Source organism: Equus asinus, chromosome 22, assembly GCF_041296235.1.
Source record: "Equus asinus isolate D_3611 breed Donkey chromosome 22, EquAss-T2T_v2, whole genome shotgun sequence".
Classification (NCBI taxonomy): Eukaryota; Metazoa; Chordata; class Mammalia; order Perissodactyla; family Equidae; genus Equus; species Equus asinus.
In genome coordinates this window covers 57,314,679-57,341,966 of record NC_091811.1, presented here as the reverse complement: position 1 = coordinate 57,341,966, position 27,288 = coordinate 57,314,679, and the positions used below count along the sequence as shown (strand labels likewise).

The following is a 27,288-nucleotide window of genomic DNA, read 5'->3' as shown; positions in this document are numbered from 1 at the left end:
TTCTACACAGATGATCATGTTATATGTGAAAAGTAACAGTTTTGCTTCTTCCTTCCAAACTTCTGTACCTTTTGTTTCCTTTTCTTGCCTTATTTCATTTGCAAGGCCTGCCAGTATGGGGTTGAAAAGGAGTGGTGAGGGGGAATATACTTACCTACTATCTGATCTTACTGGCATAGCTTTGAATTTCTCATCAATAAGGATGATGTAAGCTTTATCAAGTTCCTCTACATTCCTGGTTTACTAAGAGTTATTATCATGACGGGGTATTGGATTTCGCAAAAGTGTTTTTCTAAACCCTATTGATATGATCACATGATTTTTCTTGTTTAATCCATTGATCTGATAGATTACAATAATTGATTTTCAAATATTGAACCAGGCTTGCATACCTGAGGTAAATCCCATGTGGTCATAACGTATAATTACTACAATTTCTTTTTTGGTGAGAAAGACTGACCCTGAGCTAACATCTGTTGCCAATCTTCTTCCTTTTGCTTGAGGAAGATTGCCCTGAGCTAACATTTGTGCCAGTCTTCCTCTATTTTGTATGTGGGATGCTGCCACAGCATGGCTTGGTGAGCAGTGTTTAGCTCTGTGCCCAGGAGCCAAACCTGAGAACTTCAGGCTGCTGAAGCAGAGAGCACAAACTTAACCACTGTGTCACCAGGCTGGCCCCTACAATTATTTTTATATCTTTACAAAGATTTTGTTGAGGATTTTTCCATCTACCTTCATGAGAGATATTGGTCTGTAATTTTCTTTTCTTGTAATGTTTTTGTCTGGTTTTGGTATTAGGGCAATGCTGTGCTCATAAAAGTATTATGTTAGGAAGTATTCCCTTTCCTTATATCCTCTGAAAGAGATGGTAGAGAATTAGCATAATTTCTTCCTTAAAGTTCAATAATATTCTCCAGGTAGCCTATCTGAACCTGGTGCTCCTGTTTTAAAAGGCTTTTAATTATTTTTTCAATTTATTTAATAGTTAAAGGCCTATTCAGATTGTTTATTCATTCTTGTGTGAATTTTGGCAAAGTGTGTCTTTCAAGAAATTGGTCCATTTCATTGAGGTTCTCAAGTTTGTGGGCATTGAGTTGTCATAGTATTCCTTTATTATCATTTTAGTGTCAATAGGATCTGTCATGATGTCTAGTTTTCATTTCTTTTTTCTTTTTTTTTTTGAGGAAGACTAGCCCTGAGCTAACATCTGCTGCCAACCCTTCTCTTTTTGCTGAGGAAGACTGGCCCTGAGCTAACATCCATGCCCATCTTCCTCTACTTTATATGTGGGGCGCCTGCCATGGCATGGTTTGCCAAGTGGTGCCATGTCCGCACCCTGGATCCAAACTGGCAATCCCCACGCCACTGAAGTGGAACATGCAAACTTAACCACTGTGCCACCAGGCCGGCCCCTTTCATTTCTGATATTAGTAATTTGTGTCCTTCTCTCTTTTCCTTAGCCTGGCTAGAGGTTGATCAATTTTCTTAATCTTTTTAAAGAACTAGCTTTTGTTTTCATTGACTTTTCTCTGTTGATTTCTTCTCTAGTTTTTCTTTCTTTTCTTTTGCTTACCTTGGATTTAATTTGTTCCTTTTCTAGTTTTCTAAGGTGGTAATTTAGATTAATGACTTTAGATCCTTCTTCCTTTCTAATATATGCATTCAATGCTATAAATTTCTCTTTGAGCACTGCTTTTGCTGTATTCCACAAATTTTCATAAGTTGTATTTTCATTTTCATGTAATTCAAAATATTTTTAAGTTTATTGTGATGTTTCTCCTTTGTCCAACATGTCTAGAAACATGTGGTTTAATTGCCGCATATTTTGGGATTGTCCAGTTATATTTTTGTTATTGATTTCTAGTTTAATTCCACTGTGGTCTGAAAACAGATATTGTATGATTTCTATACTTTTAAATTTGTTAACAAGTATTTGAGACCCAAAATGTGGTCTCTCTTGGTAAATGTTCCTTGTGAGGTTGGGAAGATTGTGTATTCTTCTGTTGTTAGGTTAAGTGGTCTCTAGATGTCAATTTTATTCAGTTGATTGATGGTATTGTTGAGTTCATCTATGTCCTTACTGATTTTCTACCCGTTAGATCTGTTCATCTCTCATAAAGGGGTGTTGGAGTCTCCAATTATGATAGTGTAATCATCTATTTCTTTTTTGCAATTTTATTAGTTTATGCCTCACATAGTTTGATTATCTGTTGTTAGGTGCATACACATTATAAATTTTTTTGTCTTCCTGGAGAATTAACCCCTTTATCATTACATAATGTACTTCTTTGTTTCTGCTAACTTTCCTTGCTTAGATGTCTGCTCTGTCTGAAATTAATATAGCTAATCTGGCTTCCTTTTGATTAGTGTTAGCATGATATATTTTTCTTGATCCATTTACTTTTGATCTATATGTGTCTTCATATGTAAGATGGGTTTCCTAGAGACACTATGTAATTGGATTTTATTTTTTAACCTGCTTTGACAATCTCTGACTTTTCATTGGTTCATTTGGACTATTGATATTCAAATTATTATTGATATAGTTGGATTACGATCTTTCCTATTCATTACTGCTTTCTATTTTTGTCCTTGTTCTTTTTTCCTATTTTTTCTTTCTGCTTTTTTTTTGCATTTTGTTGTTCATTTGAGCATTTTATATGATTCCATTTTCTCTCTTTTCTTAGCATGTTGGTTATACTTTTTTTAAAACTTTTTTTTAGTGGTTGCCATAGAGTTTGCAGTATACATTTACAGTAATCTAAATCCATTTTCAAATACCACTTTACCACTTCATAGGTAGTGTGAATACCTTATAATAACAAAATAATCCTAATTCCTCCTTTCCATCTTACAATTTATGATTTATATATAAACATACATATATATGATATATACATAAGCATACACAATCAAATACATTGTTGGCATTATTATTTTGAGAAACCCGTTACCAATTATATCAATTAAAAAATAGGTATTTTTATTTTACCTTTACTTATTCTTTTTTCAATGCTCTTCCTTACTTTATGTAGTTTTCAATGTACGTTATTTTCCTTCTCTCTGAAGAACTTCTTTTAACATTTCCTTCAAGCCAGGTGTACTGACAAGAAATTCCCTTAAATTTTGTTTTTTCTGAGAAATTCTTTATTTATCGTTCACTTTTATTTTTCAGAGGAAGATCTGCCCTGAGCTAACATCTGTGGCAGTCTGCCTCCATTTTGTATGTGGGTCGTGGCCATAACATGGCCGCCGATGAGCGGTGTAGGTGTGCACCTGGGACCCCGAAGCTGGGCCGCTGAGCAGAGCGTGCCGAACTTAACCACTAGGTCACAGGGCTGGCCCCTATTTCTCCTGCAATTTTGAAGGATAATTTCACAGGTCCAGAATTCTGTGTTGGTGGCTTTTTTTCCCTCAACACTGTAAATATTTCACTCTTCTCCCTTCTTTCTTGCATTGTTTCTGAGGAGAAGTTGGATGTCATTCTTATCTTCTGCTATAGGTAAGGTGTTTTTTGCTCTGGTTTCCTTCATGATTTCTTCTTTATCTTTGATTTTCTCTTCTTTGAAAATGATATGCCTAAGAGTAGGGTTTTTGTAGCATTTCTCGTCCTTGGTGTTTCTGAGATTCTTGAATCTATGATTTGGATCTGACATTAATTTGGAGAAATCCTCAGTCATTTTTGTTTCAGATATTTCTTTTGTTACTTTCTCTCTTTCTTCTTCTTCTGTTATTTCCATTACATATATGATACATCTTTTGTAGTTGTCCCACACTCCTTAGATATTCCATTCTGTTTTTCAGTCTTACTCTTCACTTTTTGTTTTTGAGGGTTCTATTGAAATATTCTGTAGCTAGAGATTCTTGCCTCCATCATGTCCAGTCTACTAACAAGATCATCAAAGGCATTCTTCATTTCTCTGACAGTGTTTTTTATCTCTTGCACTTCTATTTGGTTATTTCTTTGGAATTCCAACTCTTGGCTTCCCTTGCCCATCTGTTCTTACATTCTGTCTACTTATTCTTAGAACCCTTATTACATTAATCATAGTTGTTTTAAATTCCTGGTCTGATAATTCTGACATTCTTACCATATCTCGTTCTGAATCTTTCTCTGTATCTTCCACTTGTGTCTTTTGCTTTTTGATATGCCTTGTAATTTTTTGTTGACAAACAGACATGATGTACTGTGTAAAAGGAACTGATGTAAGTAGGCCCTTAGAAACGTATTGGTGAGGTGTGGGGTGAGGGAAAGAATTCTATAGTCCTACGGTTAGGCCTCAGTCTTTGAGTGAGCCTACGCCTCTGGACTTCAAATTTTTTTCTCCTTGTTTAGGTGGGAGAGGATGGCTAGAGTGGGCTGGATTTGCATAATTCTCTTCTTTCACGTGGAAGACTAGAGGACACTGGAGTTGGGTATTTCATTTCCGGCAATAAATTCTATCTCATTCTTCTTTTTTATTGCTCTCTGTTTAGTATTTTTTAGTAACTTATTTGATACTTAATAGCCTAGAGAGCCTCTTTTATGGATACATTTTATTATATGAGGAAAGAAAATAGAATGTTTACATATAAGATTAAGTTTACCCAGTTTTTTACTCAGGAAGAAGAAAAGTTTATTCTTCAGAGAAATCCTCATTTAGGAACTCAAGAAACCTCTCCCAAAACCTTTGCACATCTAGATATTTTCTCATTCAGATAGCATGCAAAATACTCCATATGCTTCTGGCCTACTTCTTATGCCCTTTCTATCTCTCTGGACATTGTTCCCCAAGTTTCCTGTTCTAATATTGGTATAAATGTGGATAACATTTTTATAATCCTTAGTGTACTTTCCTCTTGGCCTTTGTTGGCACATTTTCTTCACTGGAGCATTTCCCAGGAGCCTTGGGCATATCTTGCAGATAAAACAGCATGTGGCTTATGCAGGTTAAAATTCATATAGAAACCATGTTCAGAAAGGCCCAAAGTAACTCCATATCCAGCTTCTCTTCACTATTTTTGCTCCCAAGGCTACAATGGAAAATATATCAAAGAATATTAACTATAGAAATAAAATAATTCCAAAAGTATTGAGAGTGATTTTTAGAAATGCAGGATTTCTTTTTTTTTTTGCTTGAGGAAGATTGGCCCTGAGCTAACATCCATGCCCATCTTTCTCTACTTTATGTGTGGGACGCCTGCCCCAGCATGGCTTGATTAGCAGTGCGTAGGTCTGCACCCAGAATCCGAACCAGTGAACCCCAGGCTGCTGAAGCAGAGTGTGTAAACTTAACCACTGCACCACTGGGCTGGCCCTTAGAAATGCTAGATTTCTTAACCTAACAAATAGTTGTCCATGTATTTTTTAAATAATTTCAACCAGCAGAGGCAGTGCATTTGTATGACAAATAGAGGTAAGATTATAAAGTTAAAGCCCATGAAAAATTTTCTTTTCTTAGCAGTGAGTCCTTAATTCTTAGCTCAGCTTTCCATCAGATTGAGTGGAATAATTTGGAGGTACTAACTTTTTCTGTAAGTATCAAGGACTATGAAAGATGAGCATGTTTACATTTCTCATTTGTCATAACAATTTATTTCTTTATTAATTTTCAGAAAATTATTGCCTCTGAGTTTGGTCTTCCTCATTGAAGATAGGTTTAATAAGTAGCACATGCTTCAGTTTCAGACAGAAAGAGTTTAGAATTCCAATTCTACCGTTAACTAGCTGAATGAGCTTGTTTATTTTATTTAACCTCTCTCAGTGTCAGTTTCTTCAAACTCAAGGTAGGGTTATTGTAATGAGTAAATGAGATAAATACATAGAGCCTTAGTACTGACTCTCAAATGAGTTCCTTCAAAAATGATTATTATTATTATTTTATAATGGAACTATCTTCCTCAAATGTGATAACTAGTTTTATTTTTAGGAATAATAAAACTAGCAGCATCCACTCTCTGGGAGTACATACTATAAAATTTTTGTATGAATTAATTTTACTTTTTATTTAAATTAGTCCTCAGTGGGGCTGGTCCCATGGCTGAGTGGTTAAGTTTGAGCGCTCTGCTTCAGCGGCCCAGGGTTTCGCTAGTTCAGGTCCTGGATGCGGACATGGCACTGCTCATCAGTCCACGCTGAGGCGGCGTCCCACATGCAACGACTAGAAGGACCCACAACTAAAAATATGCAACTATGTACCGGGGGGCTTTGGGGAGAAAAAGGAAAAATAAAATCTTTAAATTAGTCCTGAGAATAATTCCATGAAATATTATTTTCATTTTTAAAATGAAATACCCTAAAATTCAGAGAAAGTTGCAGTCTTAGTCCATTTCTCTTTAAATGCAAAGCCTAAAGTTTGCCCCAATAACCCCGCACGTTGTAAATTCATATCAAGTCCTGATGCCATACTTTCTATAAGGATTCCTTTTCTTTTTTAACTTAAAAATTATCTTCAAATATGGATACGAGTTAACAAGCTGAGACGATCAGGGTATAAATAGAAGATCTCTATAAAAACCTGTAGATTTTGAGAGTGATTTATGTGATTCTTGTTTTCCTTCATTATTCCTATTCATGCTGGTTGGTGCTTTGATCTGACTTGATCTGACTTCCCTTTCCATTAGGAAAAAAAAGCAACTTCATTTTTCTTTCAGAGGACTCAGGGAAATGGAATTCTGAACTAATTTTAGGAATATTCTAAGGCAGTCCTAATGCAATAATCTAAAAAAACCCTAAGTTGGTTCTCATGAGATTTTTTGCATTCAGTCATGATGAAGTTCTTACATGATATTAGATGTCAGCAAATACAGTTGGGAATGGAATGAATCACCCCAGAAAAAAAATTAGGGGTTATTATAAAGCCAAATTATTACTCAAGATATCAAATTAAACCAATATTCGGTTCTCTTCTCTGACAAATTAACCTAGCATATAGACCTACCAGGAAGAAAAAATGGTCAAGTGAGAGACAAAGATAGAGAATGAGAAAATGGTGTAGTAATGTTGAGGGTGCAGACTGCTTCAGGGATGCATGTGTTCCCAGCTTTACCTAGGACTTCCTAGGAACTTTAACTTAAGAAGAGAGAATTTAGCATACATGTAGGATGCAGGATGGTAAAACAAGTTTCCAATTATAGTGTGGAATTTAGGAGCGTCTCACCTACTTCTCGTAATTCATTTAAAAAAATAAGGAAAAATAATTTCTTAACCCTTTAATAGGCCTTTAAATATTTTTACTTCCTTATATTGGACAATTAGGGGAATACTATTGTTCTTTTCTCAACAAGACCATCCTTAAAATTCACCGTTTCCAGTTATTTCACTTGATGCAATGGCAAGTATTTGTTTATTGAATAGATTAACTTTCACTTTCAATGAGCCACAAGCTTGATTCAACAGTGAGATATTCAATAAAATTAGAATTCATTAAAAAGATAGGGGGAGAAAGGAATATGGAGCTTGTTACCATAAGTTATATGTGACTAGGAAAAAAAATGTAGATGAGTAGTTAAGAAGTTAACCTGAAATGGTGTCTTATAGTTTGGATATATTATTCACTATTCTACCTAAACCATCACAGAAATGGCTTAAAGATCAGAGCCATGCCCAGCCTTTAATTACAGAGGATTGTTCAGTGAGAACAATGACATTTATGTTTGTAAATATCTATCATGTACTTGAATTGCCATTAATTTGCTTACAGAATATGTCATTGTAATGTCTGTTTTTCTTGTAAGTTCTCTTCAGCCTGTTCACTCCAGTCTCTGAGGAAGAGCAAAGGAAAGTGTTCATTTTCTTGTGAATCTCGTATGCTTTCCCAGCAGCATTGGCTGCCATCCATCTCAGCTGGAAGTTTCTTCAAATCATCATAGTGATATTTTTGGCTAAATACTGAGTGAAAATACTGAGGTGAGTGATAAGAGAGCTCAGGCATGTCAGAGAAAAAAACTTGAGAAATTTCACAGTATTATGATGCATTACATACTACAAATCAACAATCCTATATCTTTAAATTAAATATTCTATTGCAAAAGTTTCTCTCATGACACTGAAATGAAAACTTTACTATTTAATGACAGTACACAGAATGAGTGATATGAAAATTGACTGGTTGAATTTATTCAGGGAACTTTTAACTTCCTTTTAAAATGTGTTATTATCATTATTATTATTATTCAGGAAAAGAGAATAAAGGGCTTTCCTGTGCTGTTACATTGATTACTTCAAGGTATTGACCAAATAGAGCTTCTAATAAGTGAATGCTGATGTAGACAAGAAAATGATACAGAACAGAAAAACCTAGGTTTAAATCTTTGTTCTTCCCATTTAGGGTACGCGATTTGGATAAGATTTAAAAAATCTTTTTAGACTGTTTGCAACCTGTAAAATAGGGATTTTCTGAAGAAATAGTCTCTGTAGAACACAGAACTTGGCATATCGTAAAAATTTACTTTAAAACATGTTACCTAGTTTCATTAACTTATTTTAAAAATCTAAATTAAATTAGTGTGGTATAATATGTTTGCTTCCAGAGACAAATTCCAGCACTACTCATGGATAATCCTCTTTTCTTTAAGCCTTCTCATGGTGTTTTCTCCTCTAGGTTACACAAGAAAAGAAAAAAAATGGGAAACTACACAGAAATAACAGGGTTCATCCTCCTGGGACTGTCAGATGACCCACAGCTCCAGGTGGTGATCTTCGTCTTTCTGCTCATCTCCTACATGCTCAGCATCACTGGGAACCTGACCATCATCACCCTCACGCTGCTGGATTCCCACCTCCAGACCCCCATGTATTTCTTCCTCAGAAATTTCTCCTTATTAGAAGTTTCATTCACAACTGTCACTACACCCAAGTTCCTGAGCACCATTATTTCAGGAGATAAATCCATTTCCTTTAACGATTGCATGGCTCAGTTCTTTTTTTTCATTCTCTTGGGAGTCACTGAATTTTACCTTCTGGCTGCTATGTCCTATGACCGTTATATTGCCATCTGCAAGCCTCTGCATTACATGACCATCATGAATCGGAGAGTCTGCACACTCCTTGTCTTCTCTTCATGGCTAGTTTCATTCCTCATCATACTCCCATTACTCATGCTATTCATACAGCTCGATTACTGTAAGTCCAATGTTGTAGACCATTTTACTTGCGATTATTTCCCCTTACTACATCTCTCTTGTTCAGACACAAAATTCCTAGAGATAGTGGGTTTTTCTTGTGCTATACTTACTCTATTGTTCACTTTGGCATTAATAATTTGGTCCTATATTTATATCATCAGAACCATTTTGAGAATTCCTTCTACTAGTCAGAGGACAAAGGCATTTTCCACGTGTTCTTCCCACATGATTGTCATCTCCATCTCTTATGGCAGCTGCATTTTTGTGTACATTAATCCATCAGCAAAAGACAGAGTGTCTTTGAGCAAGGGAGTTGCTGTGCTAAACACCTCAGTGGCCCCCATGCTGAACCCCTTTATTTACAGCCTACGGAATCAGCAAGTCAAGCGAGCCTTCGTGGACGTGGCGAGGAAGACTCTTTTTCACAAGCAAATGAAAAAATGAAAGTGCTATCATAAATTAGAGGCACAATCAAAAGCAAATAGATGAAAAACAGAGCTTTTCAAAAGTCTGTTAATATTCACAGAGCCTCTCTGAAGGTATTTTGCATTACTTGTACTTCTATTGTCAGCAGTTTACTAAGGATATTTGAATACAGGTACAGATACAGATAGAGGTACAGATATGGAGCTCTCTCTATACACCAGTAGAGAGATAGGTAAGTTTTTCTTTTTTCTGTTCAAATTCGAATCTTCTCTCATGCACTTCCCTCCTTGGCTAGTCTTTCTACCCTCTAACTATGAGATTGACCTCATTTCCATCTTCTAGATATTTTTTAATTCTAATTTTTCGCAATAATTCTTAGAAAATTAAAGAAAGAAGGAGACAGAACAAGACAGAACAGTGTTTTATGATTTGACCAGGAAACACTTTTTCTAGAAATTCAGGAAATATTAAATCATGTTTACTATTATTTTTAATTTGCTATAAGCATACTTAGACAGACCTATTAGAATATTATGGACACTATCTACTTGATGCTGTAGCTCATGTAGTAACTATGTGAAAAACAGTACAACTAAAAAAAATCATGTAATTATATTTTCTTAAGAAATCAAGAATCATTTTTCATTATGCAGTTTAATATTTCTGGGTCATACAACTTAGTTTAAAAAACAATTATGAATACACACTTGCTTAGGGAAAATTTTCAAATAACCCCCAATTTTTTGGAACTCTATAATTGCATACAGATTATGCCAATTTTTAATAGAAGCATGAAGAAATAAAAATTACTAGATACCAAATTTGATTACAATTTGCTGTGGCTCAGTGGGATATTTAAATAAATGCTTGATGTTAAGCTGCTCTTTTTGATAACCAATAGCTAAGTGTTTTATAACTTTCTCATATTTGTGGCTATTTTGATATAATATCTCACACATATAATTCATTCAATTACTTAAGTGACAAGCCATATAGACAGGAATAAAGAAGGTAATGGCAGTCACTATACGTAAACTTGAGAATTTTTTTTCGTGAAACAAATCTTTCACATTCACTCTAATTTATGCATTAGAGTGTGGGACTTCATTGGAAAATTTACTGATTAGAATTTATACAGTGATCATACAAGATCAGACAACTCTGGCCATGAAATTTTTTCTTGTTTTCCGTGAAGTCAAAAGCTGAAATAAGAATGGAGGATACTCAAAAATATCCTAAATTTTTATTAACTTTTTTCTTGAAAAGAGAAGAAAGACTATAATCATAATCACTTGGGCCAAATTCTTCATAATATTCATGTACTATGCTCAATTGAGAGACTCAGCTCGATGATTTGCTGAGAAACAAAGTTGTCACAATTTAACGCCGAGGAGATCAGTTGTTTCTGGGGGGTCATGGAGTCACTGTTTCCTTCCTTTTTATTGGAACTATCATTTCTAAGCTAAATTGGGAAAATTTGAAAATATTGAACTTTAGATTTGATTGATAATTGCTGGTTCTCAATCACTCAATAAAAATATACAATAAAGTGAAGATTGCTGTAGATCTGGGAATCAAAAGAATTGTAACATTATTACAAAAAATATGAGGAAGTTTATGCTGGTATTATTGGATGACTCAGCTTTCTATATAACTCTATACCAACTCCTTAGTGGTTTTTATAAATGTTTGGAATCTGTAGGAACATTTTGATTGTCAAAATCATAGGTCAACAAACTTTTTCTGTAAAGGGCAATACAGTAATAATTTAGACTTTGCAGCCATAGAGTCTCTGATGTAACTACTCAGCTCTTGCATTGTCATATGAAAACAGCTATAAACAATGTGTAAACGACTGGACTTGGGTATCTTCCCATGAAACTTTTTAAAAAAATAGACGATGGGCCAAATTTGGCCCATGAAGCATAGTTTGCCCACACTTGTCTTAGATTTTTCCATAAACATTGACCCACATATTATTTCACCTTGAATGTAAGATAATTTGACTAAAATTCAATAATAGATGTAAGATTTTAAAATTTAACTCTAACTTTTATTTTTTATTATGAATGTGAATGAGAATAATCTTATAAAACATTTCCAGAGGAAAAAAGCGGTAAACATTTCTAACTCATTTCATGGACTTTGATATCATTCTTGATATCAAAAGATAATATGAGAAAGGAAAAATAACCAGCAATTTGACTCATAAAATAGAAGATAGAATATTAAAAGAAATTAGGAAACCTACTACTTCATTTTACATATGATTTTATTCCAAAGATAATTTATCTTTAGAAAATCTATTTGTGGAATTTACCACATTAACAAATTAAAGAGAAAAAAAGTAAAACAAAAAGAAAAATGCTCTTTGATAAAATGCAGTGGCCATTTATGATTTTAAAAAGTCTTTTAGTAAAATAGAAAGAACAGAACATTATTAACCTGATAAAGGTCATCTACCAAATCAGTACCTGCATAGGCAAGCACAACCAGATATGCTGGATGCCACTGGTTTGGCTCTAATTCGAATGTCAACTGTAGAATGATATTTTGGGCACAATTGGGGTCATATGAGTATAGGCAAGGTTGTAAATGATAACCAAAGATTTTTTGTTAATTTTTCTGGCTGTGGAAATTGCACTGTGGTTAAGCAAGAAAATAAACATATAGTTTAGAAATTCATACTGAAAATATATAGGAGTGAAAAGGTATGAGATTTAGGTTTTGGTTTAAAATACATCAACAAAAGAAAAAAAACTAAAAAAGACAGGTAAAGGAAATATGAAAAAGTCTTCATATTTATTGAATCTGCTTGATCTGTACATGAAATTTATTTTTCCAGTTTTCTATCGTAACGTATGTTTGAAAATATGCATAATAAAAAAATTACCTCAAATATCATGCTTAATTTCTGAAACCACAGCAATATCCTTGGTAAAATCAAATACAAGATGAAAATGCCTGCTACTGCTTTTTATTTAATACTTTGCTGGAAGGTCTATCCAGGGCACTAGCACAAAAACCAAACATATTTAAAAATATTAGGAAGGAAGAAACAAATCTTTATGTGCAAATAACATGATTTTCCTGCCAAGGCCTTAGTGCAATTACACTAAATGTTTCTTAAACCTGAAGTTCTGCTCTCCCAGGTATCTGCATGGCTAACACCCTCAACTCCTTCAGGTCTCTGTCCAAATGGCACCTCAGTAAAGCCCATCCAATGACACTTTTTAAAATTATAGTAGCTTCCCACTTCCAAGTTTTTAAATTTTCCCTTCCTTTACAAAATACTTAACTTATAATTTACTTATCAAGTTCATTGCTTATTGTCTATATTCTCTCACATCCCTCACCCCTTTGTAGACAAAATGATGTGCTCTCAGCAGTGGTGTGTGGAGCCTGCCTGTATCACTTCCCAAGAGCCAATTGTGTGTGTCTCTCCTCAATGCTGCATTCAGTAGAGTCATATCGGCAGCTTGAAATCTGCCATCACGGGAGACTTCACATCATAGAAACTGACAAACTCTGCACAGCTGCCCCTCACTTCTATCCCCTGAGAGACGGTTGAACATTTACAAGAAGTCACAGCCTCTTCATTTAGAATATGCATCTGCCATGTAGTGCATATTCAATAAATATTTTTGAATAAATCAGTAAGTTGCATAATTTAGAATGGTTCCAGCATTGCAGAAATCAGAAGCATTAACTAAATATTTTATCCAACATAAACACAATTTATATAATAATGGACATAACGTTGACTTAGCTTTAAAACAACGTTCAAATAAAATGTATTTCATCAAAGCTAGACAATTTTGATTGACAAGGAAATAATTAACTGAATATTCTCTAAGGTATTTGTTTAATGTTCCTTTTTCTCCTTTTATTTTATGTTAGGCCAGTTGATAACCCTTTTTTATTTTATGTTTGTTGACTTTTCACGAGGTCAGTAATAACTCTTCTTATTAAGGTTTGCTTTTTGAGCTTTCTAAGGGTAGGAATTTCCAAATGATGTAAACCCATGTTCATCTTATAAAAATATTCTTTTAACTATTTGGGTTACACCTGGTACTACATGAAGTCCAACATCATCTGTCAATAAAATAACTTCTGAGATTTTAAACTCACTTTATAGAATAATAACTCAATTAAATGATGGTCCTCAGTAAATGGTAGGCCAATCAGACATCTTGCTGGGGGACTTACCTATAAAGGATGATGATATATCACTGGAATTAATTTGGTAACATGAACTGGAATTATTCAGTAATATGATCTCAATTTAGGTTTTCAAAGAAGGTCTTAAAATATTTGGACCCTTTAGCCACTTTGATTTAATACATTTTATTTTTTGGAGTTTGAGCATGTTAAAGCAAAATATTATTTGTAATTGAAATTCTTCCTTCACTCTTTAAGAAGAGTGAATCCTGGTAGCTGAACTATGTATGTTTCATTGGCTTAAAACGTAGTCACTCATCAACCTCAGAATACACTGGAGATAATTTGACACGTTATCAAAAAGCAGATGTCCTACTAGCTTGTGGACAGGAGTGTAATAAAAATAAATCAGTTTCAAAAGGGTGAATTATTAGGAGGCCCGGAGAAAAGCTAGAGAACTATTAGGAACTAGGAACAAAAAATAAAAGTAGAAAGTAAGAGAACGAGAAAAGTGATCAAGGAAGAAAGAGAGGCAATTTAGCAGCTAGGAGTCTGAGAAAAGATATTATGGAGAAACATGTCTCATAGGATTTTTCAAATGAAAAGTGGTGCTTTGTGAGATACAAACTCACTCTCTTTCCTCTAAGAAAATCAATAAAGACATTGCTCACAACAACACATGTGGTGAAGGCAAGATACTTAAACTTTTTTCTGCCTCAAACTCTTTATCTGAATAATAATACTCACCTCATAAGGCTTTTTGTTGTCCGTTTGGAAAAAAATGACACAATTTAAGTTTATAATCAATGCCTGGTAATCAATAAAATGATTGATACATGTATTATTGTTAAAGAGTTTAAGAAACAAAACATGAAAAGAATCTCTATTTGTATACAAAAATAAAGGCAAAGGAGTTGAATTTTCATAAGCAGAAAATCAGTTTCACTATCTCTACTGATGGTGGTCCCGTCGTTAAGATCCAGAGGTCTCACCTCCCTGGCACAGGTTCATTTCCCAGTCAGGGAACCACATCACCCATCTTTTGGTTGTCACACTGCCACAGCTGCATGTTTATGTGTTGCTGAAATTTATGCTGCCCGTATTTCAAATACCACCAGGGTCACCCGTGGTGGACAGATTTCAGGGGAGCTTCCAGATGAGACAGACTAGGAAGAAGGACCTGGCCACCCACTTCCCAAAAAAACGTCCACAAAAACCCTGTGAATAGCAGTGGAACAGTGTCTGATAGAGCGCCTGAAGGGGAGAGGATGGCACAAAAAACCAGGCAGGGTTCTGCTTTGTTGTCCACAGAGTCACTAGGAGTCAGAATTGACTGGACAGCACTAACAACAAGTCTCTACTGAAATATATTAAATATTTTCAATGCCTATTTTAATGTGTATCAATTATAAATTTGATGTATCTCAATGTCTATGTACTGTCCTATGTGTTCACCAGTGGTTTGCCCTTTCCTATTTTCTTCCTTCTGTCTTACTTTCCAATACTCTCATCTTTCAGTCCTATAGATAATCTGCACTTCTGACATGAAATGCACATATTCTTCATTTCCATATTTATAACAGTGAAGAAAATAAGGACAAATTATAAGATGTACAATTTATATTACACATGTATGAATATATAGTATATGAGTATTATATTCTTCTAGTAATAAAATTGACATCTCTCATTGCAGAATATGTGGAAATAAACAAGAATATCCAATGCAAGATTTCCAAATGCTTATTTTCTTGGTTCATAAATATTCTCACAATGAGATATCATATGAACAAATATAAAAAAGGATTTAATGAAAGTAAGCTATATTGTGAAAGGAAGTAGTCAAAAGGCAATAAATGCAACATTTAGCAAACATTGCTATGATATTAGTCATGGGCAGTGGGAAAGTTTTCCCTAAACTCACAGGGCCGATACAGCGACAGAACTCCTTATCTGTCTTTAATATGTTGTCCATTTTGGAAGACAATGAAGTCATCCTAGAAATCCAAAGCATTATTTTCTACCATTTCTTTATGGTTTTGTAAAGAACTCTTCTCTAAGTTGTCAAAATTCAGAGGAGATAAGCACACTAGTTCTCCTGAGGATAAAGACCAGAATTACTGGGAGAAAAATGTGGACTCCTTGTGCAAACATAGGAAAGTCAAATTCCAAGTCAAACTTTCACACATTCAGTATCATGTGTTGCCTATACATTTGCCTCATTCACCTCAATAGTTTTGCTTTTTTGTACTTTCTTATCAATATTTATAAAAAGACCAGCAGCAATGATCCAGCTGCATCCTTCAATGATGCCTCTCCTTGACACTCTGTTTACTTAGTGAATCCCCCTGAGCCAACAAGAAAGACACAGATAAAACAAGTCCAGTTCCATTTGCATGACATACATAGAGAAGAACATTCCTTACTTTCTATTTTCCAAAGCAGCATTTCCAGGAAAATATAACAGTCTCTGAAGCCTAAGGAAAATATTACTTAGATTTCATAGATGTATAATCATAGAATTACAAAATATTCATTTAAAATATTTGCATAAATACAAAGAAAGTGTTTCAATAAAAAAATATTTTGTACCATATGAAAAGTGGCAAATTGAGGAGTACTTTACTAGTCCATTCAGGTGTAACTGAATTTGTATATGGAGCTTAGGTGGGAGAAGAAAAGCAAGAATGAGTTTATAACAAAATGTTCCAAAATTTTTACAATATCAGGAATGAAGGATATTGTGGGTCTGACGTTACTAGTCTAACAACAAAGAGAACTATAACCTTTGTGAGCTAGGGAAATGTTAAATCATCATGTCTGTTTTGAGAGTACAAAGAAACCAAATAAACTGCTAACTCAATTTAGCAGTCCTGAAATTCTGTAGATATTTAAGCAAATGAGACAATAAAATCTGACTCTAAATCATCAAGAAGAACCAAAAAGTCAGTAAAATTGCTGTTCTTCAATATAATATATATTATTCCCTATTCTTTAAGTGTTTAAGAATATTATTTGCATATGTGTGAATTTTTCAATATTAAAATCTAAATAATTGTTTACTACCAACAAGACTATTAATGGAGGCCCACAGCAGGAGCACAGAAATAAGTCTTGTATTGTTCATTTACTTTTTTCTATGTTTAAATAGTATTCTGTTACAGAAATAGGATTATAGAAAAGATCTTCTCTATTGGAAAGAATATCTGCTTCCCAGTAAGTGTTATTTTGACTGTCTACTTATTCCTTTGCTATAGCAATATTGTAAAAAAAAATGAATTGTGCATGGTGTAAATTAAACTGTTTTTAAGCAATTATTCATTTTAGTAACGGCAGTTTACCTTTCTTATCCTTCTTTGTTATCAGAAAAAGAAAAAATGATGTGAGTGAGTGATAACATCAACTAAACTCTTAAGATAGTAATTTAATTTAGGAGAGAATGCCAGCAAAACATTCCCATGGATCAACATGCTTGCTCTAAAGTGAGATGATTACCATGTTGCCTAGTTGTTTAACTTTGTGAAAGTTTCCTAAACTCTGTGGGCCTCAAAATATAAAATATGGAGGGAGGCCTCAATAACCTCTATGAGCTTTCAAACTCTGTATTTACATTATCCACGATCCAGACCAGTTTTTATAATATTGAGGAAAGAAAAAAAATCAATTAGAATATTTTCATATTTTTTATAAAAGGAGCTAATATTTTAAAGAATAATTGTACGCTTAATTTTAAAGAAACATTAGAAGACATAGTTTCTGTTTAAATATTAGCACAAGGTTTTTTATCCATGGCCTGTGATAGTGTATTTTCAAAGAAAAGAGATCAATATTTAACTTCAGATAATATTCATTACTTGAATGTAAGGTCGAATAGAAATTGCAGAGTTTTTGAAGGGAATGTGTGATTTTTATTTTCATAGATTATTCATCATCACGTATATCTTAAAAATTTTATACCTTAGCCTGAATCTTGTTTTAACTTTTCTATATTCGATAGAGGCAACATACATTTTCTGTTCTAAAGGGAGGAAAAAGGGAGGAAAAGAATTTTCTGTTCAACATGCATTTTTCTGTTCATTGGCAATGAAAAACCGCACAGTACCCACAGAATTCATTCTTCTAGGGCTGTCAGATGACCCTGAGCTTCAGATTGTGGTTTTTCTCTTTTTAATTATCACATACATGTTAAGTGTCACTGGAAATCTGACCATCATCACTCTCACCTTGGTGGACTCCCATCTACAGACCCCTATGTATTTCTTCCTCAGGAATTTCTCTCTATTAGAAATATCCTTTACAACTGTCTGTATTCCCAGATTTCTGAGCACAATTATCACCAGGGACAAAACTATTTCATACAATCATGGTAAAGCTCAGTTGTTTTCTTCATTTTCCTCAGTATAATTGAAATCTTCTAACTGCCATATCCTATGATCGCTATGTAGCCATCTCCAAACCCGTGCATTATACAACCATCATGAACAGGAGTCTGCACATTGCTTATCTTTTGTGCTTGGCTGGTAGGATTCTTAAATGTCTTCTACCAGTTATTCTTTCCTCCATTAGATTACTGTGGCTCCAATGTCATCGATCACTTTGTGACTATTTTCCCCTCTTGCAATTATTCTGCTCAGACACATGGTTCCTAGAAGTGATTGGTTTTTACTCTGCAATAGTGATTTTCCTTTTTTTTTTTTTGAGGAAGATTAGCCCTGAGATAACATCTGCTGCCAATCCTCCTCTTTTTTGCTGAGGGTGAATGGCCCCAAGCTAACATCTGTGCCCATCTTCCTCCACTTTATATGTGGGATGCCTGCCATAGCTTGGCTTGACAAGTGGTGCATAGGCCCACACCAGGGATCTGAACCGGCGAATCTTGGGCCGCGGACGTGGAATGTGCTGCGCCACTGGCTGGCCCTAATAGTGATTTTGCTTTTGACTCTAGCATTAATAATTCTATCCTACATGTTCATCACTAGGACAATTCTGAAACTGCCTTCCGCCAGTCAGAGAAAAAAGGCGTTTTCTACCTGCTCCTCTCACATGATTGTCATTTCCATCTCTTATGGGAGCTGCATATTCATGTACGCCAACCCCTCAGCCAAAGAAAAGGCATCATTGGCCAAAGGAGTAGCTATTCTGAATACTTCCATTCCTCCTATGATGCATCCATTCATATACACACTGCGGAACCAGCAAGTGAAGCAAGCCTCTATGGACACCATCCAAAACATTGTATTTTTCTCTAGTAAATGAAAGTATTAGTAGTGTTAAAAGAATGAAGTTTTTGTCAATGCTTTCTGTATGAGTATGAATATACTCTCCCCAAACTCTCTTTCCTTCACTACAGTTATACAATTACCTCTTTATTCCATTCCCATACTAAAATTTCCCCACATTGAACTCAATAAATTTGATAAAGCTGACTATTGCTTCAGAATTTTCTGTAAATTCAGGTATTTTATTCAAATGTATTTGTATGAAGTAAAAAATCTGGGTTAAAGATTATGATTTTGAGTAGCAGTGGTTTGTTTTTAAGCAGACACAGGGCATTTAGTTTGATGGAAAAAGTATCAGGATAGATGTGAATTTCTGAACTTTTGATTCTTACCAGGTAATAGAAATGAATGTTACTGGGAAATTTCAGTTCTATTTGATTTCTATGAAATCAAATAACCACAATCACCAGGGGATTGGGAGTAAAATGTAAAGATCTACTTAAATGTTATAAAAGATTAGAAACTCATATATATATTCAAATTCTTTATGCTATTAGTAATACTAATAAGGGGTATGAGATGGAAGAGGAGGAGGGGTAGAAGATAAAATAATTTTTTTCAGCAATTACTCTATTTGAGACCTATTCTAATTGTTTTCTTTGTATTGGCTCATCTAATCCCGTCAACGAATTCATGAGGTACCTACAATTGTTATTCTCTTTTAGTAAGAGGTATTTTATTTAGGTAGATTAAATACCTCCAAAAATTAAAAACCAGAGAGGAGACAATGTAAAACATGTCAAGTAAATGCATGAAACTATGATCAACTGGTGAGAGTTCAACTTTCTGGAGAACTAAATTTTAATCTGAGGGCCTAGAGCTGCCTTTAGGGTTTTGGCGGGTAAGAAAAAAGAAATAGCATCTACTGATATGTTCCACACACTCTGCCTTGTACTAGGTGAGTCACATGCAATATTCATTGTACAAAATCTCTTAGAAAGTGAACGTTATTCCTCATTTATAGGTGAATGAACAGAATGAAATTGAGGTTGAGAGTTCGAGTTCACAGAGATTGCAGGTTTTGGAACTGGGATTTAAATCATTCTGCTTTAACCTCAAAATTCGCACTAGTAGGGTTACTTTCTTTTTCACACTGACTTTCATTTGTAATAATTTATGAATAGACGTTCATGTTAAGTATTAGAATTGTTAACAGACTTTCTTACGTGTATTTATCTCATTCAGGGCTTTACTTACTTATTTTATGACAGACGTTGGGTATATATTAATGAAAAAGGATGATTCTTGCCCTAAAATAACTCATAATCTAGTGGGGAGAAAAAATAACACATAATTAAAAATTAAATTTGATAAACGTATGAATTTGTCTCTAAGCAAGCAATAGGCCTGATAGTGTTGTCATTGACAAAAAAAAAAAAAAAAAAAAAGTCAGTTTTCCTGCCTTTTCTCCTGGCAGAATTATGGTCAACTTCACAATAATTGCAAAATGTTGCTCCATTTTAACCCTCAAGTCTCACGCATGTGATAAACCTTGTTTTCTTTGGCTATCATCTTAGTTTTCACTTTTCTTTCTTTGTCATTATCTTGTGTGTTATAAAAAATCACATTATTTCCTGAGTAAAGAAGGGCTACTGGGAAAAAGATTATTATGATCTCCGAAACTCTCCCAGAGGGCTCCTTCTGGCCCCAACCTCTATTGTGAATCATGGATTGATTCTCTACTCATTTGACCTGTGTATCAGTCCGTAACTATTATTATCTCAGATGTATATGAAAGATGTTATATCAATAACCACACTCTAAATTTCTAGGAGATGTCAAGCTATTTCAAGTATTTATCACTTTGCAACCAGGAAACACTGAGGTCTATTTCTCAAATTAGGTCCCGTGCACAAAACTAAAAGAAAAACCCATAACGATAATATATATTGAATACTGTAAAAAGATATCTTATAAATAATAAAATAAGTGATTATGCATACAGTATTTTTTCTTCACTCAATAACTATACATAGATATTAAAAGCTTCCTAGAAGTAGAACAAGGATCTTACAGATATAATTTCTTCCTAATTCTTATATCATTGTGATAATTCATTCAGATGTTGTTTCTAACGACACTTTTTAAAGCTACTAGGTTACAGGCATGAGCTAGTCATTTAGAATATACCATCCCCACCCCACAGGATTTCAGGCAACAGATAAAAATGTAGACATTTGGGGGCTCGGCCCTGTGGCCGAGTGGTTAAGTTTGCGCCCTCTGTTTTGGTGGTCCAGGGTTTCACTGATTTGGATCCTGGGTGTGGACATGGCATCGCTCCTCAGGCCATGCTGTGGCAGCATCTCACATAGCACAACCAGAGGCACTCACAACTAGAATATACAACTACGTACTGGGGGGCTTTGGGGAGAAGAAGAAGAGGGAAAAAAAGATTGGCAACAGATGTCAGCCCAGGTGCCAATCTTTAAAAGTAAATAAATAAATAAGTCAGATCCTGTGGGGAAAAAAATGGAGATATTACATAATAGAATTAATCTCTTATAAAAGCATATACCAAGTGCTATATCAATATAAAAGATGGAGTTTCTCACAACATTTTCAGTAAACAAATAAGGATTCCTAGTAAAAATAATAAATATAATTAAATGAATATTTGGGCAAAGAGAATCATGATTGCAAACAAAAGAGTCTTAAATGGGAGAGAAGTGTATGGTGAGTCATGTGGAAATAAATAAAAAACAAGTAACAGTTACTTCTTTTTTATGCTTTCCATGAAAGAGAGAATTTTGATTCAATTTATTATGCAAAGAAAAATAATGCAATAAAACCAAGGCTTACTTCCTCATGTGAATATTAAATGTTTTAAACTATATTAAATGCTTTACCTATCCCTTTAGGATTTTAACAGTCCCTTTAAGTAAGGATGTTTTCCTCCTCCTTTCAGAGAATGAGACAGAAATTCATAGGAAACAAATAACTTACATATGGCCAATAAACATCAGAACAGTGATTCAAATTGGGACTATGCCCCCAAAATAAGTTTTACTAATTCCAGAGGGAGGGGAGAAACCTTGCAAAGTAAAAATATACAAGTCAGTCATAGAATTTCAGAATAAAATGCTATTTAGATAATTTATTCTCTCACAAAAGCACTAAAGGAACCCATTGAAAATGGCAGCCTTAGCCTATAGGGATTTCTCTCTAAAATAACATATCTCAGAAAACTAAACATTCAGAAGACAATTACTCCTTTGGAAATAAACTTAAATCCCCTGCACAATGCAAAAAAATCACTTTAGCCAAAGAAACTCAAGACTCCCTCAACTCTTCTATTGGTAATCTCAGATGTAACATATATCCGCATGATAATTTAGTCTCTTATGGGCAAGACTCTCTGTCATTTTTGGATTGAGCACTGACTTATCCACACCACCAACCTCGGCCACAGCTATAGACTATGCGGTTGATAATTCATTATCTCACTCATAGACATTACTTAGTCATTCTCCATAAGGCTGATTTGAGTCCCAGTAAATCTTTGTGTTCATAGTCAAAGCTCTTCAGTGTTCATCATGCTCTACATCTCTTTCTGACCTCAGGTTTCCTGTGTTCAAGTTCTCAAGCTCAAGCCTCCTTTTTTGCTCTATTTATATAATTGGACCTGTTTTGCTATATTTTACAATCATATAGAATCACGTGAACCTCTTGGAATGGAGCAGTGTGCTTATCAATATGACAGAAATTTTCACAGTGTCCTGGAATTTCATTCTTCTTGACTATCTCTATTAATAGGCTATGAGCATTTTTCAAGAAAAGGAAACATTTTCTTCATTATTGCCTACTAAAGGATTTATTGTAGCATCGTCATTCGGTAAAATACTTGTTAAATTAATCAACATATAAATGTAAGTGTCAAAATGCCTACTTCCTATCTAAACTAATAATATCTCGTGATTTGAAATTATCATTGCTCTGCTCTGACATCTTGTTTGAAAAAATTTCTGTCTGAATTTTGTAGAACCCCTTGTTTTTCAGAACCGTAGGTAGGAATCATCGTAACCCTTAACAATACTAGCCATCTCTTAACCTCCTTATTCAACAGACTGAACCTCTCTTTTCTTCTTTGGGTGTACCTCCAGGATCTCCACTATACACATATTTAGGGCAGAATCCTATCTTTTACTCATTAAGGTACCAGATGGACCCCTATGATTAGAACCCATGGGCATCAAATTTTGATGTTTTCTTAACTTGTGATGTTTTCATATAGATGATAGTGAAAGATCACAATGATACTCAACTACATTATTAATTTAGGGAAGTTCTTTTGCTGTTACTCCTCACGGTGGCCTCCTTGAGTTGAATTTCTTCAAGTCTGAGTAGCAGCTCATCTACTCCCTTATTCACTGTATTTAATTTCCGGGAGCATAAGTCCATTTGTGTGAAATTGGTCAAATTAGCTAAACTCTCAATGAGTCAGTTTCCTAATATGAAAAGTAGGGAGAGTAAGAGTAATTTCCTCAGAAGGTAGTTGTGAATATTTATTTAGACAAGGATTAACATGTGCTTACAAACATGCCTGTTACCTTCCAAGTGCTTAATAAATTGTAACTATTACTACTGTCCTAAACAATGCCAGTTTTAATTTAATGACATTCAGCCATCCAATACAATTTAATCAAAAATAATTCAGCTTTACACATCACTATAGTGTTGTTACAACTGTTGTTGTATAGCACATTATGCAGTATCCCCTCATCTGCAAATTGAGAATTACAATGTTTTACTTAATTTATTGATATGAATAATTTACATTTCTCCTTTAGATATCACTACTCTGAAAGCATTTGATTATGAACTTACTAATTCCAAAACTTGTAACATATGCAAACTGGAATACCACAAAGAGAAGAAAGAGAAAAGAGAAAAGGAAGTATTTGAAAAAATAATGGCTGTGGAACCTTTCAAAATTAACGACAGAAACTAAAAACAGATACAGGAAAATTAGAGAAAACTATGCAGTATAATATCACATTATACAAAATATATTATATTTTACAGATATTTTATACAAAATAATATAACATCATACAAAATATTATAACTATTCATATCATATTCAAAATGCTGCAAAATCAAAAGAAAATCTCTCTTTTTTTTTTTAAAGATTGGCACCTGAGCTGACAACTGTTGCCAATCTTTTTTTTTTTTTTATATCTTAGTTGCAGGTCCTTCTAGTTGTGGCACGTGGGATGCCGCCTCATCGTGGCCTGACAAGTGGTGCCATGTCCACGCCCAGGATCAGAACCGGTGAAACCCTGGGTTGCTGCAGCAGAGCGCGCAAACTAACTACTTGGCCAGAGGGCCAGCCCCAAGAAAATCTTGAAATAATCCAGAAGGGGGAAAATACAGCTTATCCAGAGAGGAACAAGGGTAAAATTACAACACACTTTTAATCAGAAAGTGTGCAGGGCTAACCCCATGTCTGAGTGGTTAAGTTCTCAAGCTCCACTTAGTTTCGTGGCCCAGGGTTTCGTCCATTTGGATCCTGGTTGTGGACATGGAACTGCTCATCTAGTCACGCTGAGGTGGCATCCCACATAGCACAATCAGAGGCACTCACAACTAGAATACACAACTACGTACTAGGGGGCTTTGGGGAGAAGGAGAAGAAAAAAAGAAAGATTGGCAACAGATGTTAGCTCAGGTGCCAATCTTTAAAAAAAAAAAAAAGAAAATGTGCAAGTGAGAGGGGAATGGAATGAAATATTTTATTTAAAGTGTTTAAAAAGAAAAACCACTAACCTACATCCAGTTCAATATTCCTTCAACAGTGAAGGAAAAATAAAGGCTTTGTCAGACAAACGCAAACTGAATGAATTCATTATCAGCAGACTTGGCTTGCAAGAAATGTTTTAAAAGTTATTAGACAAGGGATAATTATATAGGTCAGAAACTCCATTCTACACGAAGAAAGGAAGAACTTGAAGATGAAGTAGCTGAAGATAAAATAAAATATTTTTTTCTATCTGAATCACAAAAGTGAAATGTTTGGTCAAATGCATAATAAAACACTGTATTGGCTATTAGATATGAATATGTGAAATGAATGACACCATGTCATAAAGGATGGGGTGTAGGAACTGAGAATACTCTGTGTTAAGGTTCCCCACACATGAAGAGATACATGTTATTTGAAGGTGGATATAGATTAGTATAAAAACGTATATTGCCAATCTAGAGCAATCATTAAAAAATTTTAAAGACATAATTTATACACTAATGGGAGATAAAAGAGAACCATACAAAATTTCCGTTAAAAACAGAATAAAGAGAAATAATGCAAAAAATAAATCAATAAATAAAGAATAGTTACAAACATGATAGATGTTAGCTCAGCTATGTCAATAATTACTTTAACTGTGAATTATCTAAATAAATAAGTTAAAAGGCAGAGAGTACCAGAGAAAATTAAAAAAAGAGATTCAGCATATGTTATCCACAATAAATAAAATTTAAATATAAATATGCAGTTAGGTTAAAAGCCAAGGGATAGAAAAAGATATCTTATGCCAACACTAATCAAAAGAGTAGCAATATCAATTTCAGACAAACTATATATACTAAGAAACTATAGAAAGAAGAGCAGCTTAAGAAAAAAGCAAGCAGAAGAAAAATAGTAAAAATAGAGCAAAAGTGAAGCAATTAAAACCAGAAAAGCAAAAGCAAGAAATCGTTAATATTAATAAACCTCAAGCCAAGCTAAACAAAAGACCAGGAGACAAAGAGACAGAAGACACGAAATAATCAGAAATAAAAGGGAAGCCAGCAGTACTGATCCCATGAATATTAAATGGTAATAAAGATACATTATGAGGCAAAGGGCTTAAATGGACATTTTCCCAAAGAAGATATACGTATGGCCAATAGGTACATGAAAAGGTGCTGAAAATCATAATCTAATTCTCAGGAAATGTAAATCAAAACCACAATGAGGTATCACCTCACACGGGTCAGGACGGCTACTATCAAAAAGAAAAAGACAAGTGTTTGTGACAATGTGGAGAAAAGGGATCCCTACTGCACTGTTGATGGTTTAGGAAAAGTCATTAATTTGCAGTTTATCAGTTTTTAATCTTGTTATAAGAATGGCAGTTTTCCCCCCATTTTTCTACATTTATGAACTAAAATAGAGTCCCTTGATTTTTAAAAAAATTATTCTTAGCCATCGCAAGTAATGTCTCCCAAGGCCACCTAATTAAAATATTTCTGTGTAAGCCTAGTGTGCATTTCCTAGGCTTTTCTATCTCTGAGGATTCTTTTTCCCCTGAGAATAAAATGCCCGTATTTATCTAAAGTTACTCAAGTAAAATACATGTGATTTTACTGTTGAATCAAGGTTCTTACCTGGAAAATCACAGAAATAATGAGAGAATAGTCTGCATATAATCTTCTCTTCTTGTAGTAATATGTAGAGAAATACAATCGTAGATTGTTTATTGTCTTGCACCATATCTCTGATCTCGTTATTTGATAATGTGATTATTTAGCTATCATTCTGCACTATTAATTATCAGGTTACCCCCCCTTGTGGTTATACAGGTACATAAATTTGACAAAATTCATTTAACTCTGCCCTTAAAAAGGATATATTTTACACTCTGTAATTTTTATCTTAATTAAAATAATTATAATACTAAAAATGGGACGCAGCATTTCAATCAAATGATCAAGTGTTTGGCTATAAAAAAATAGTAAGGACATTACCTATTATGTTTTATTTTTTCTCATAATTTATACCATGGTTTTTGTATGCATCTTCAGACTATATGTTCAGATCCTAAAACACTGATTCATAGTGTCTAATATAAGATTTGAATGATTAAATACATCATTTTATTTTATGCTGACACAGAGTTAAATGACTTTCCCTGGATAATAGTGTGTTAGTGGAGGTTACTTAGAGCAAATATAGACTTAGAACTGATTGGTTATGTTTTCATTACAAATTAAACTAAGATTGATAATTTCATATGACACTCCCTATGATTCTGCCTAGCAAATATAGTCTCATTTTGAACTACATGTTTTTTTACATCTAATCAAGTGTCAAGGATTTGTGTTTTCATTGAGTGCTAGTAAGAAATTAATTGCTTTTAAATTGGATAAGAAACTGAAAGTTGAGGGACTTTACAATTTTAGTATTTTTAAAAAATAATTTGTGTAGTAAAACACAAAGAAAGTAGAGAAATGACTTTTAGGCCTTTGGAATTATTGCTTTGGCCCTTCATTGCCAAAGATAGTATATGCATATCTAAGTTTTACAGATTTAATCTTTAAAAACAGTAACTATTAC

General features: G+C 34.1%; 1 protein-coding gene and 1 pseudogene across 1 annotated transcript; both read left to right on the top strand.

The window, feature by feature from the left end:
* The first annotated feature begins 8,604 nt into the window (after positions 1-8,604).
* LOC106822816 (olfactory receptor 6C1-like) lies at positions 8,605-9,549 on the top strand. The gene has a single exon (XM_070494207.1). It carries the CDS (start codon positions 8,605-8,607, stop codon positions 9,547-9,549), a length of 945 nt encoding a protein of 314 aa, XP_070350308.1.
* An 8,226-nt stretch (positions 9,550-17,775) lies between these two features.
* LOC123279881 (olfactory receptor 6C3-like) lies at positions 17,776-18,948 on the top strand (annotated as a pseudogene).
* Positions 18,949-27,288: the final 8,340 nt, after the last annotated feature.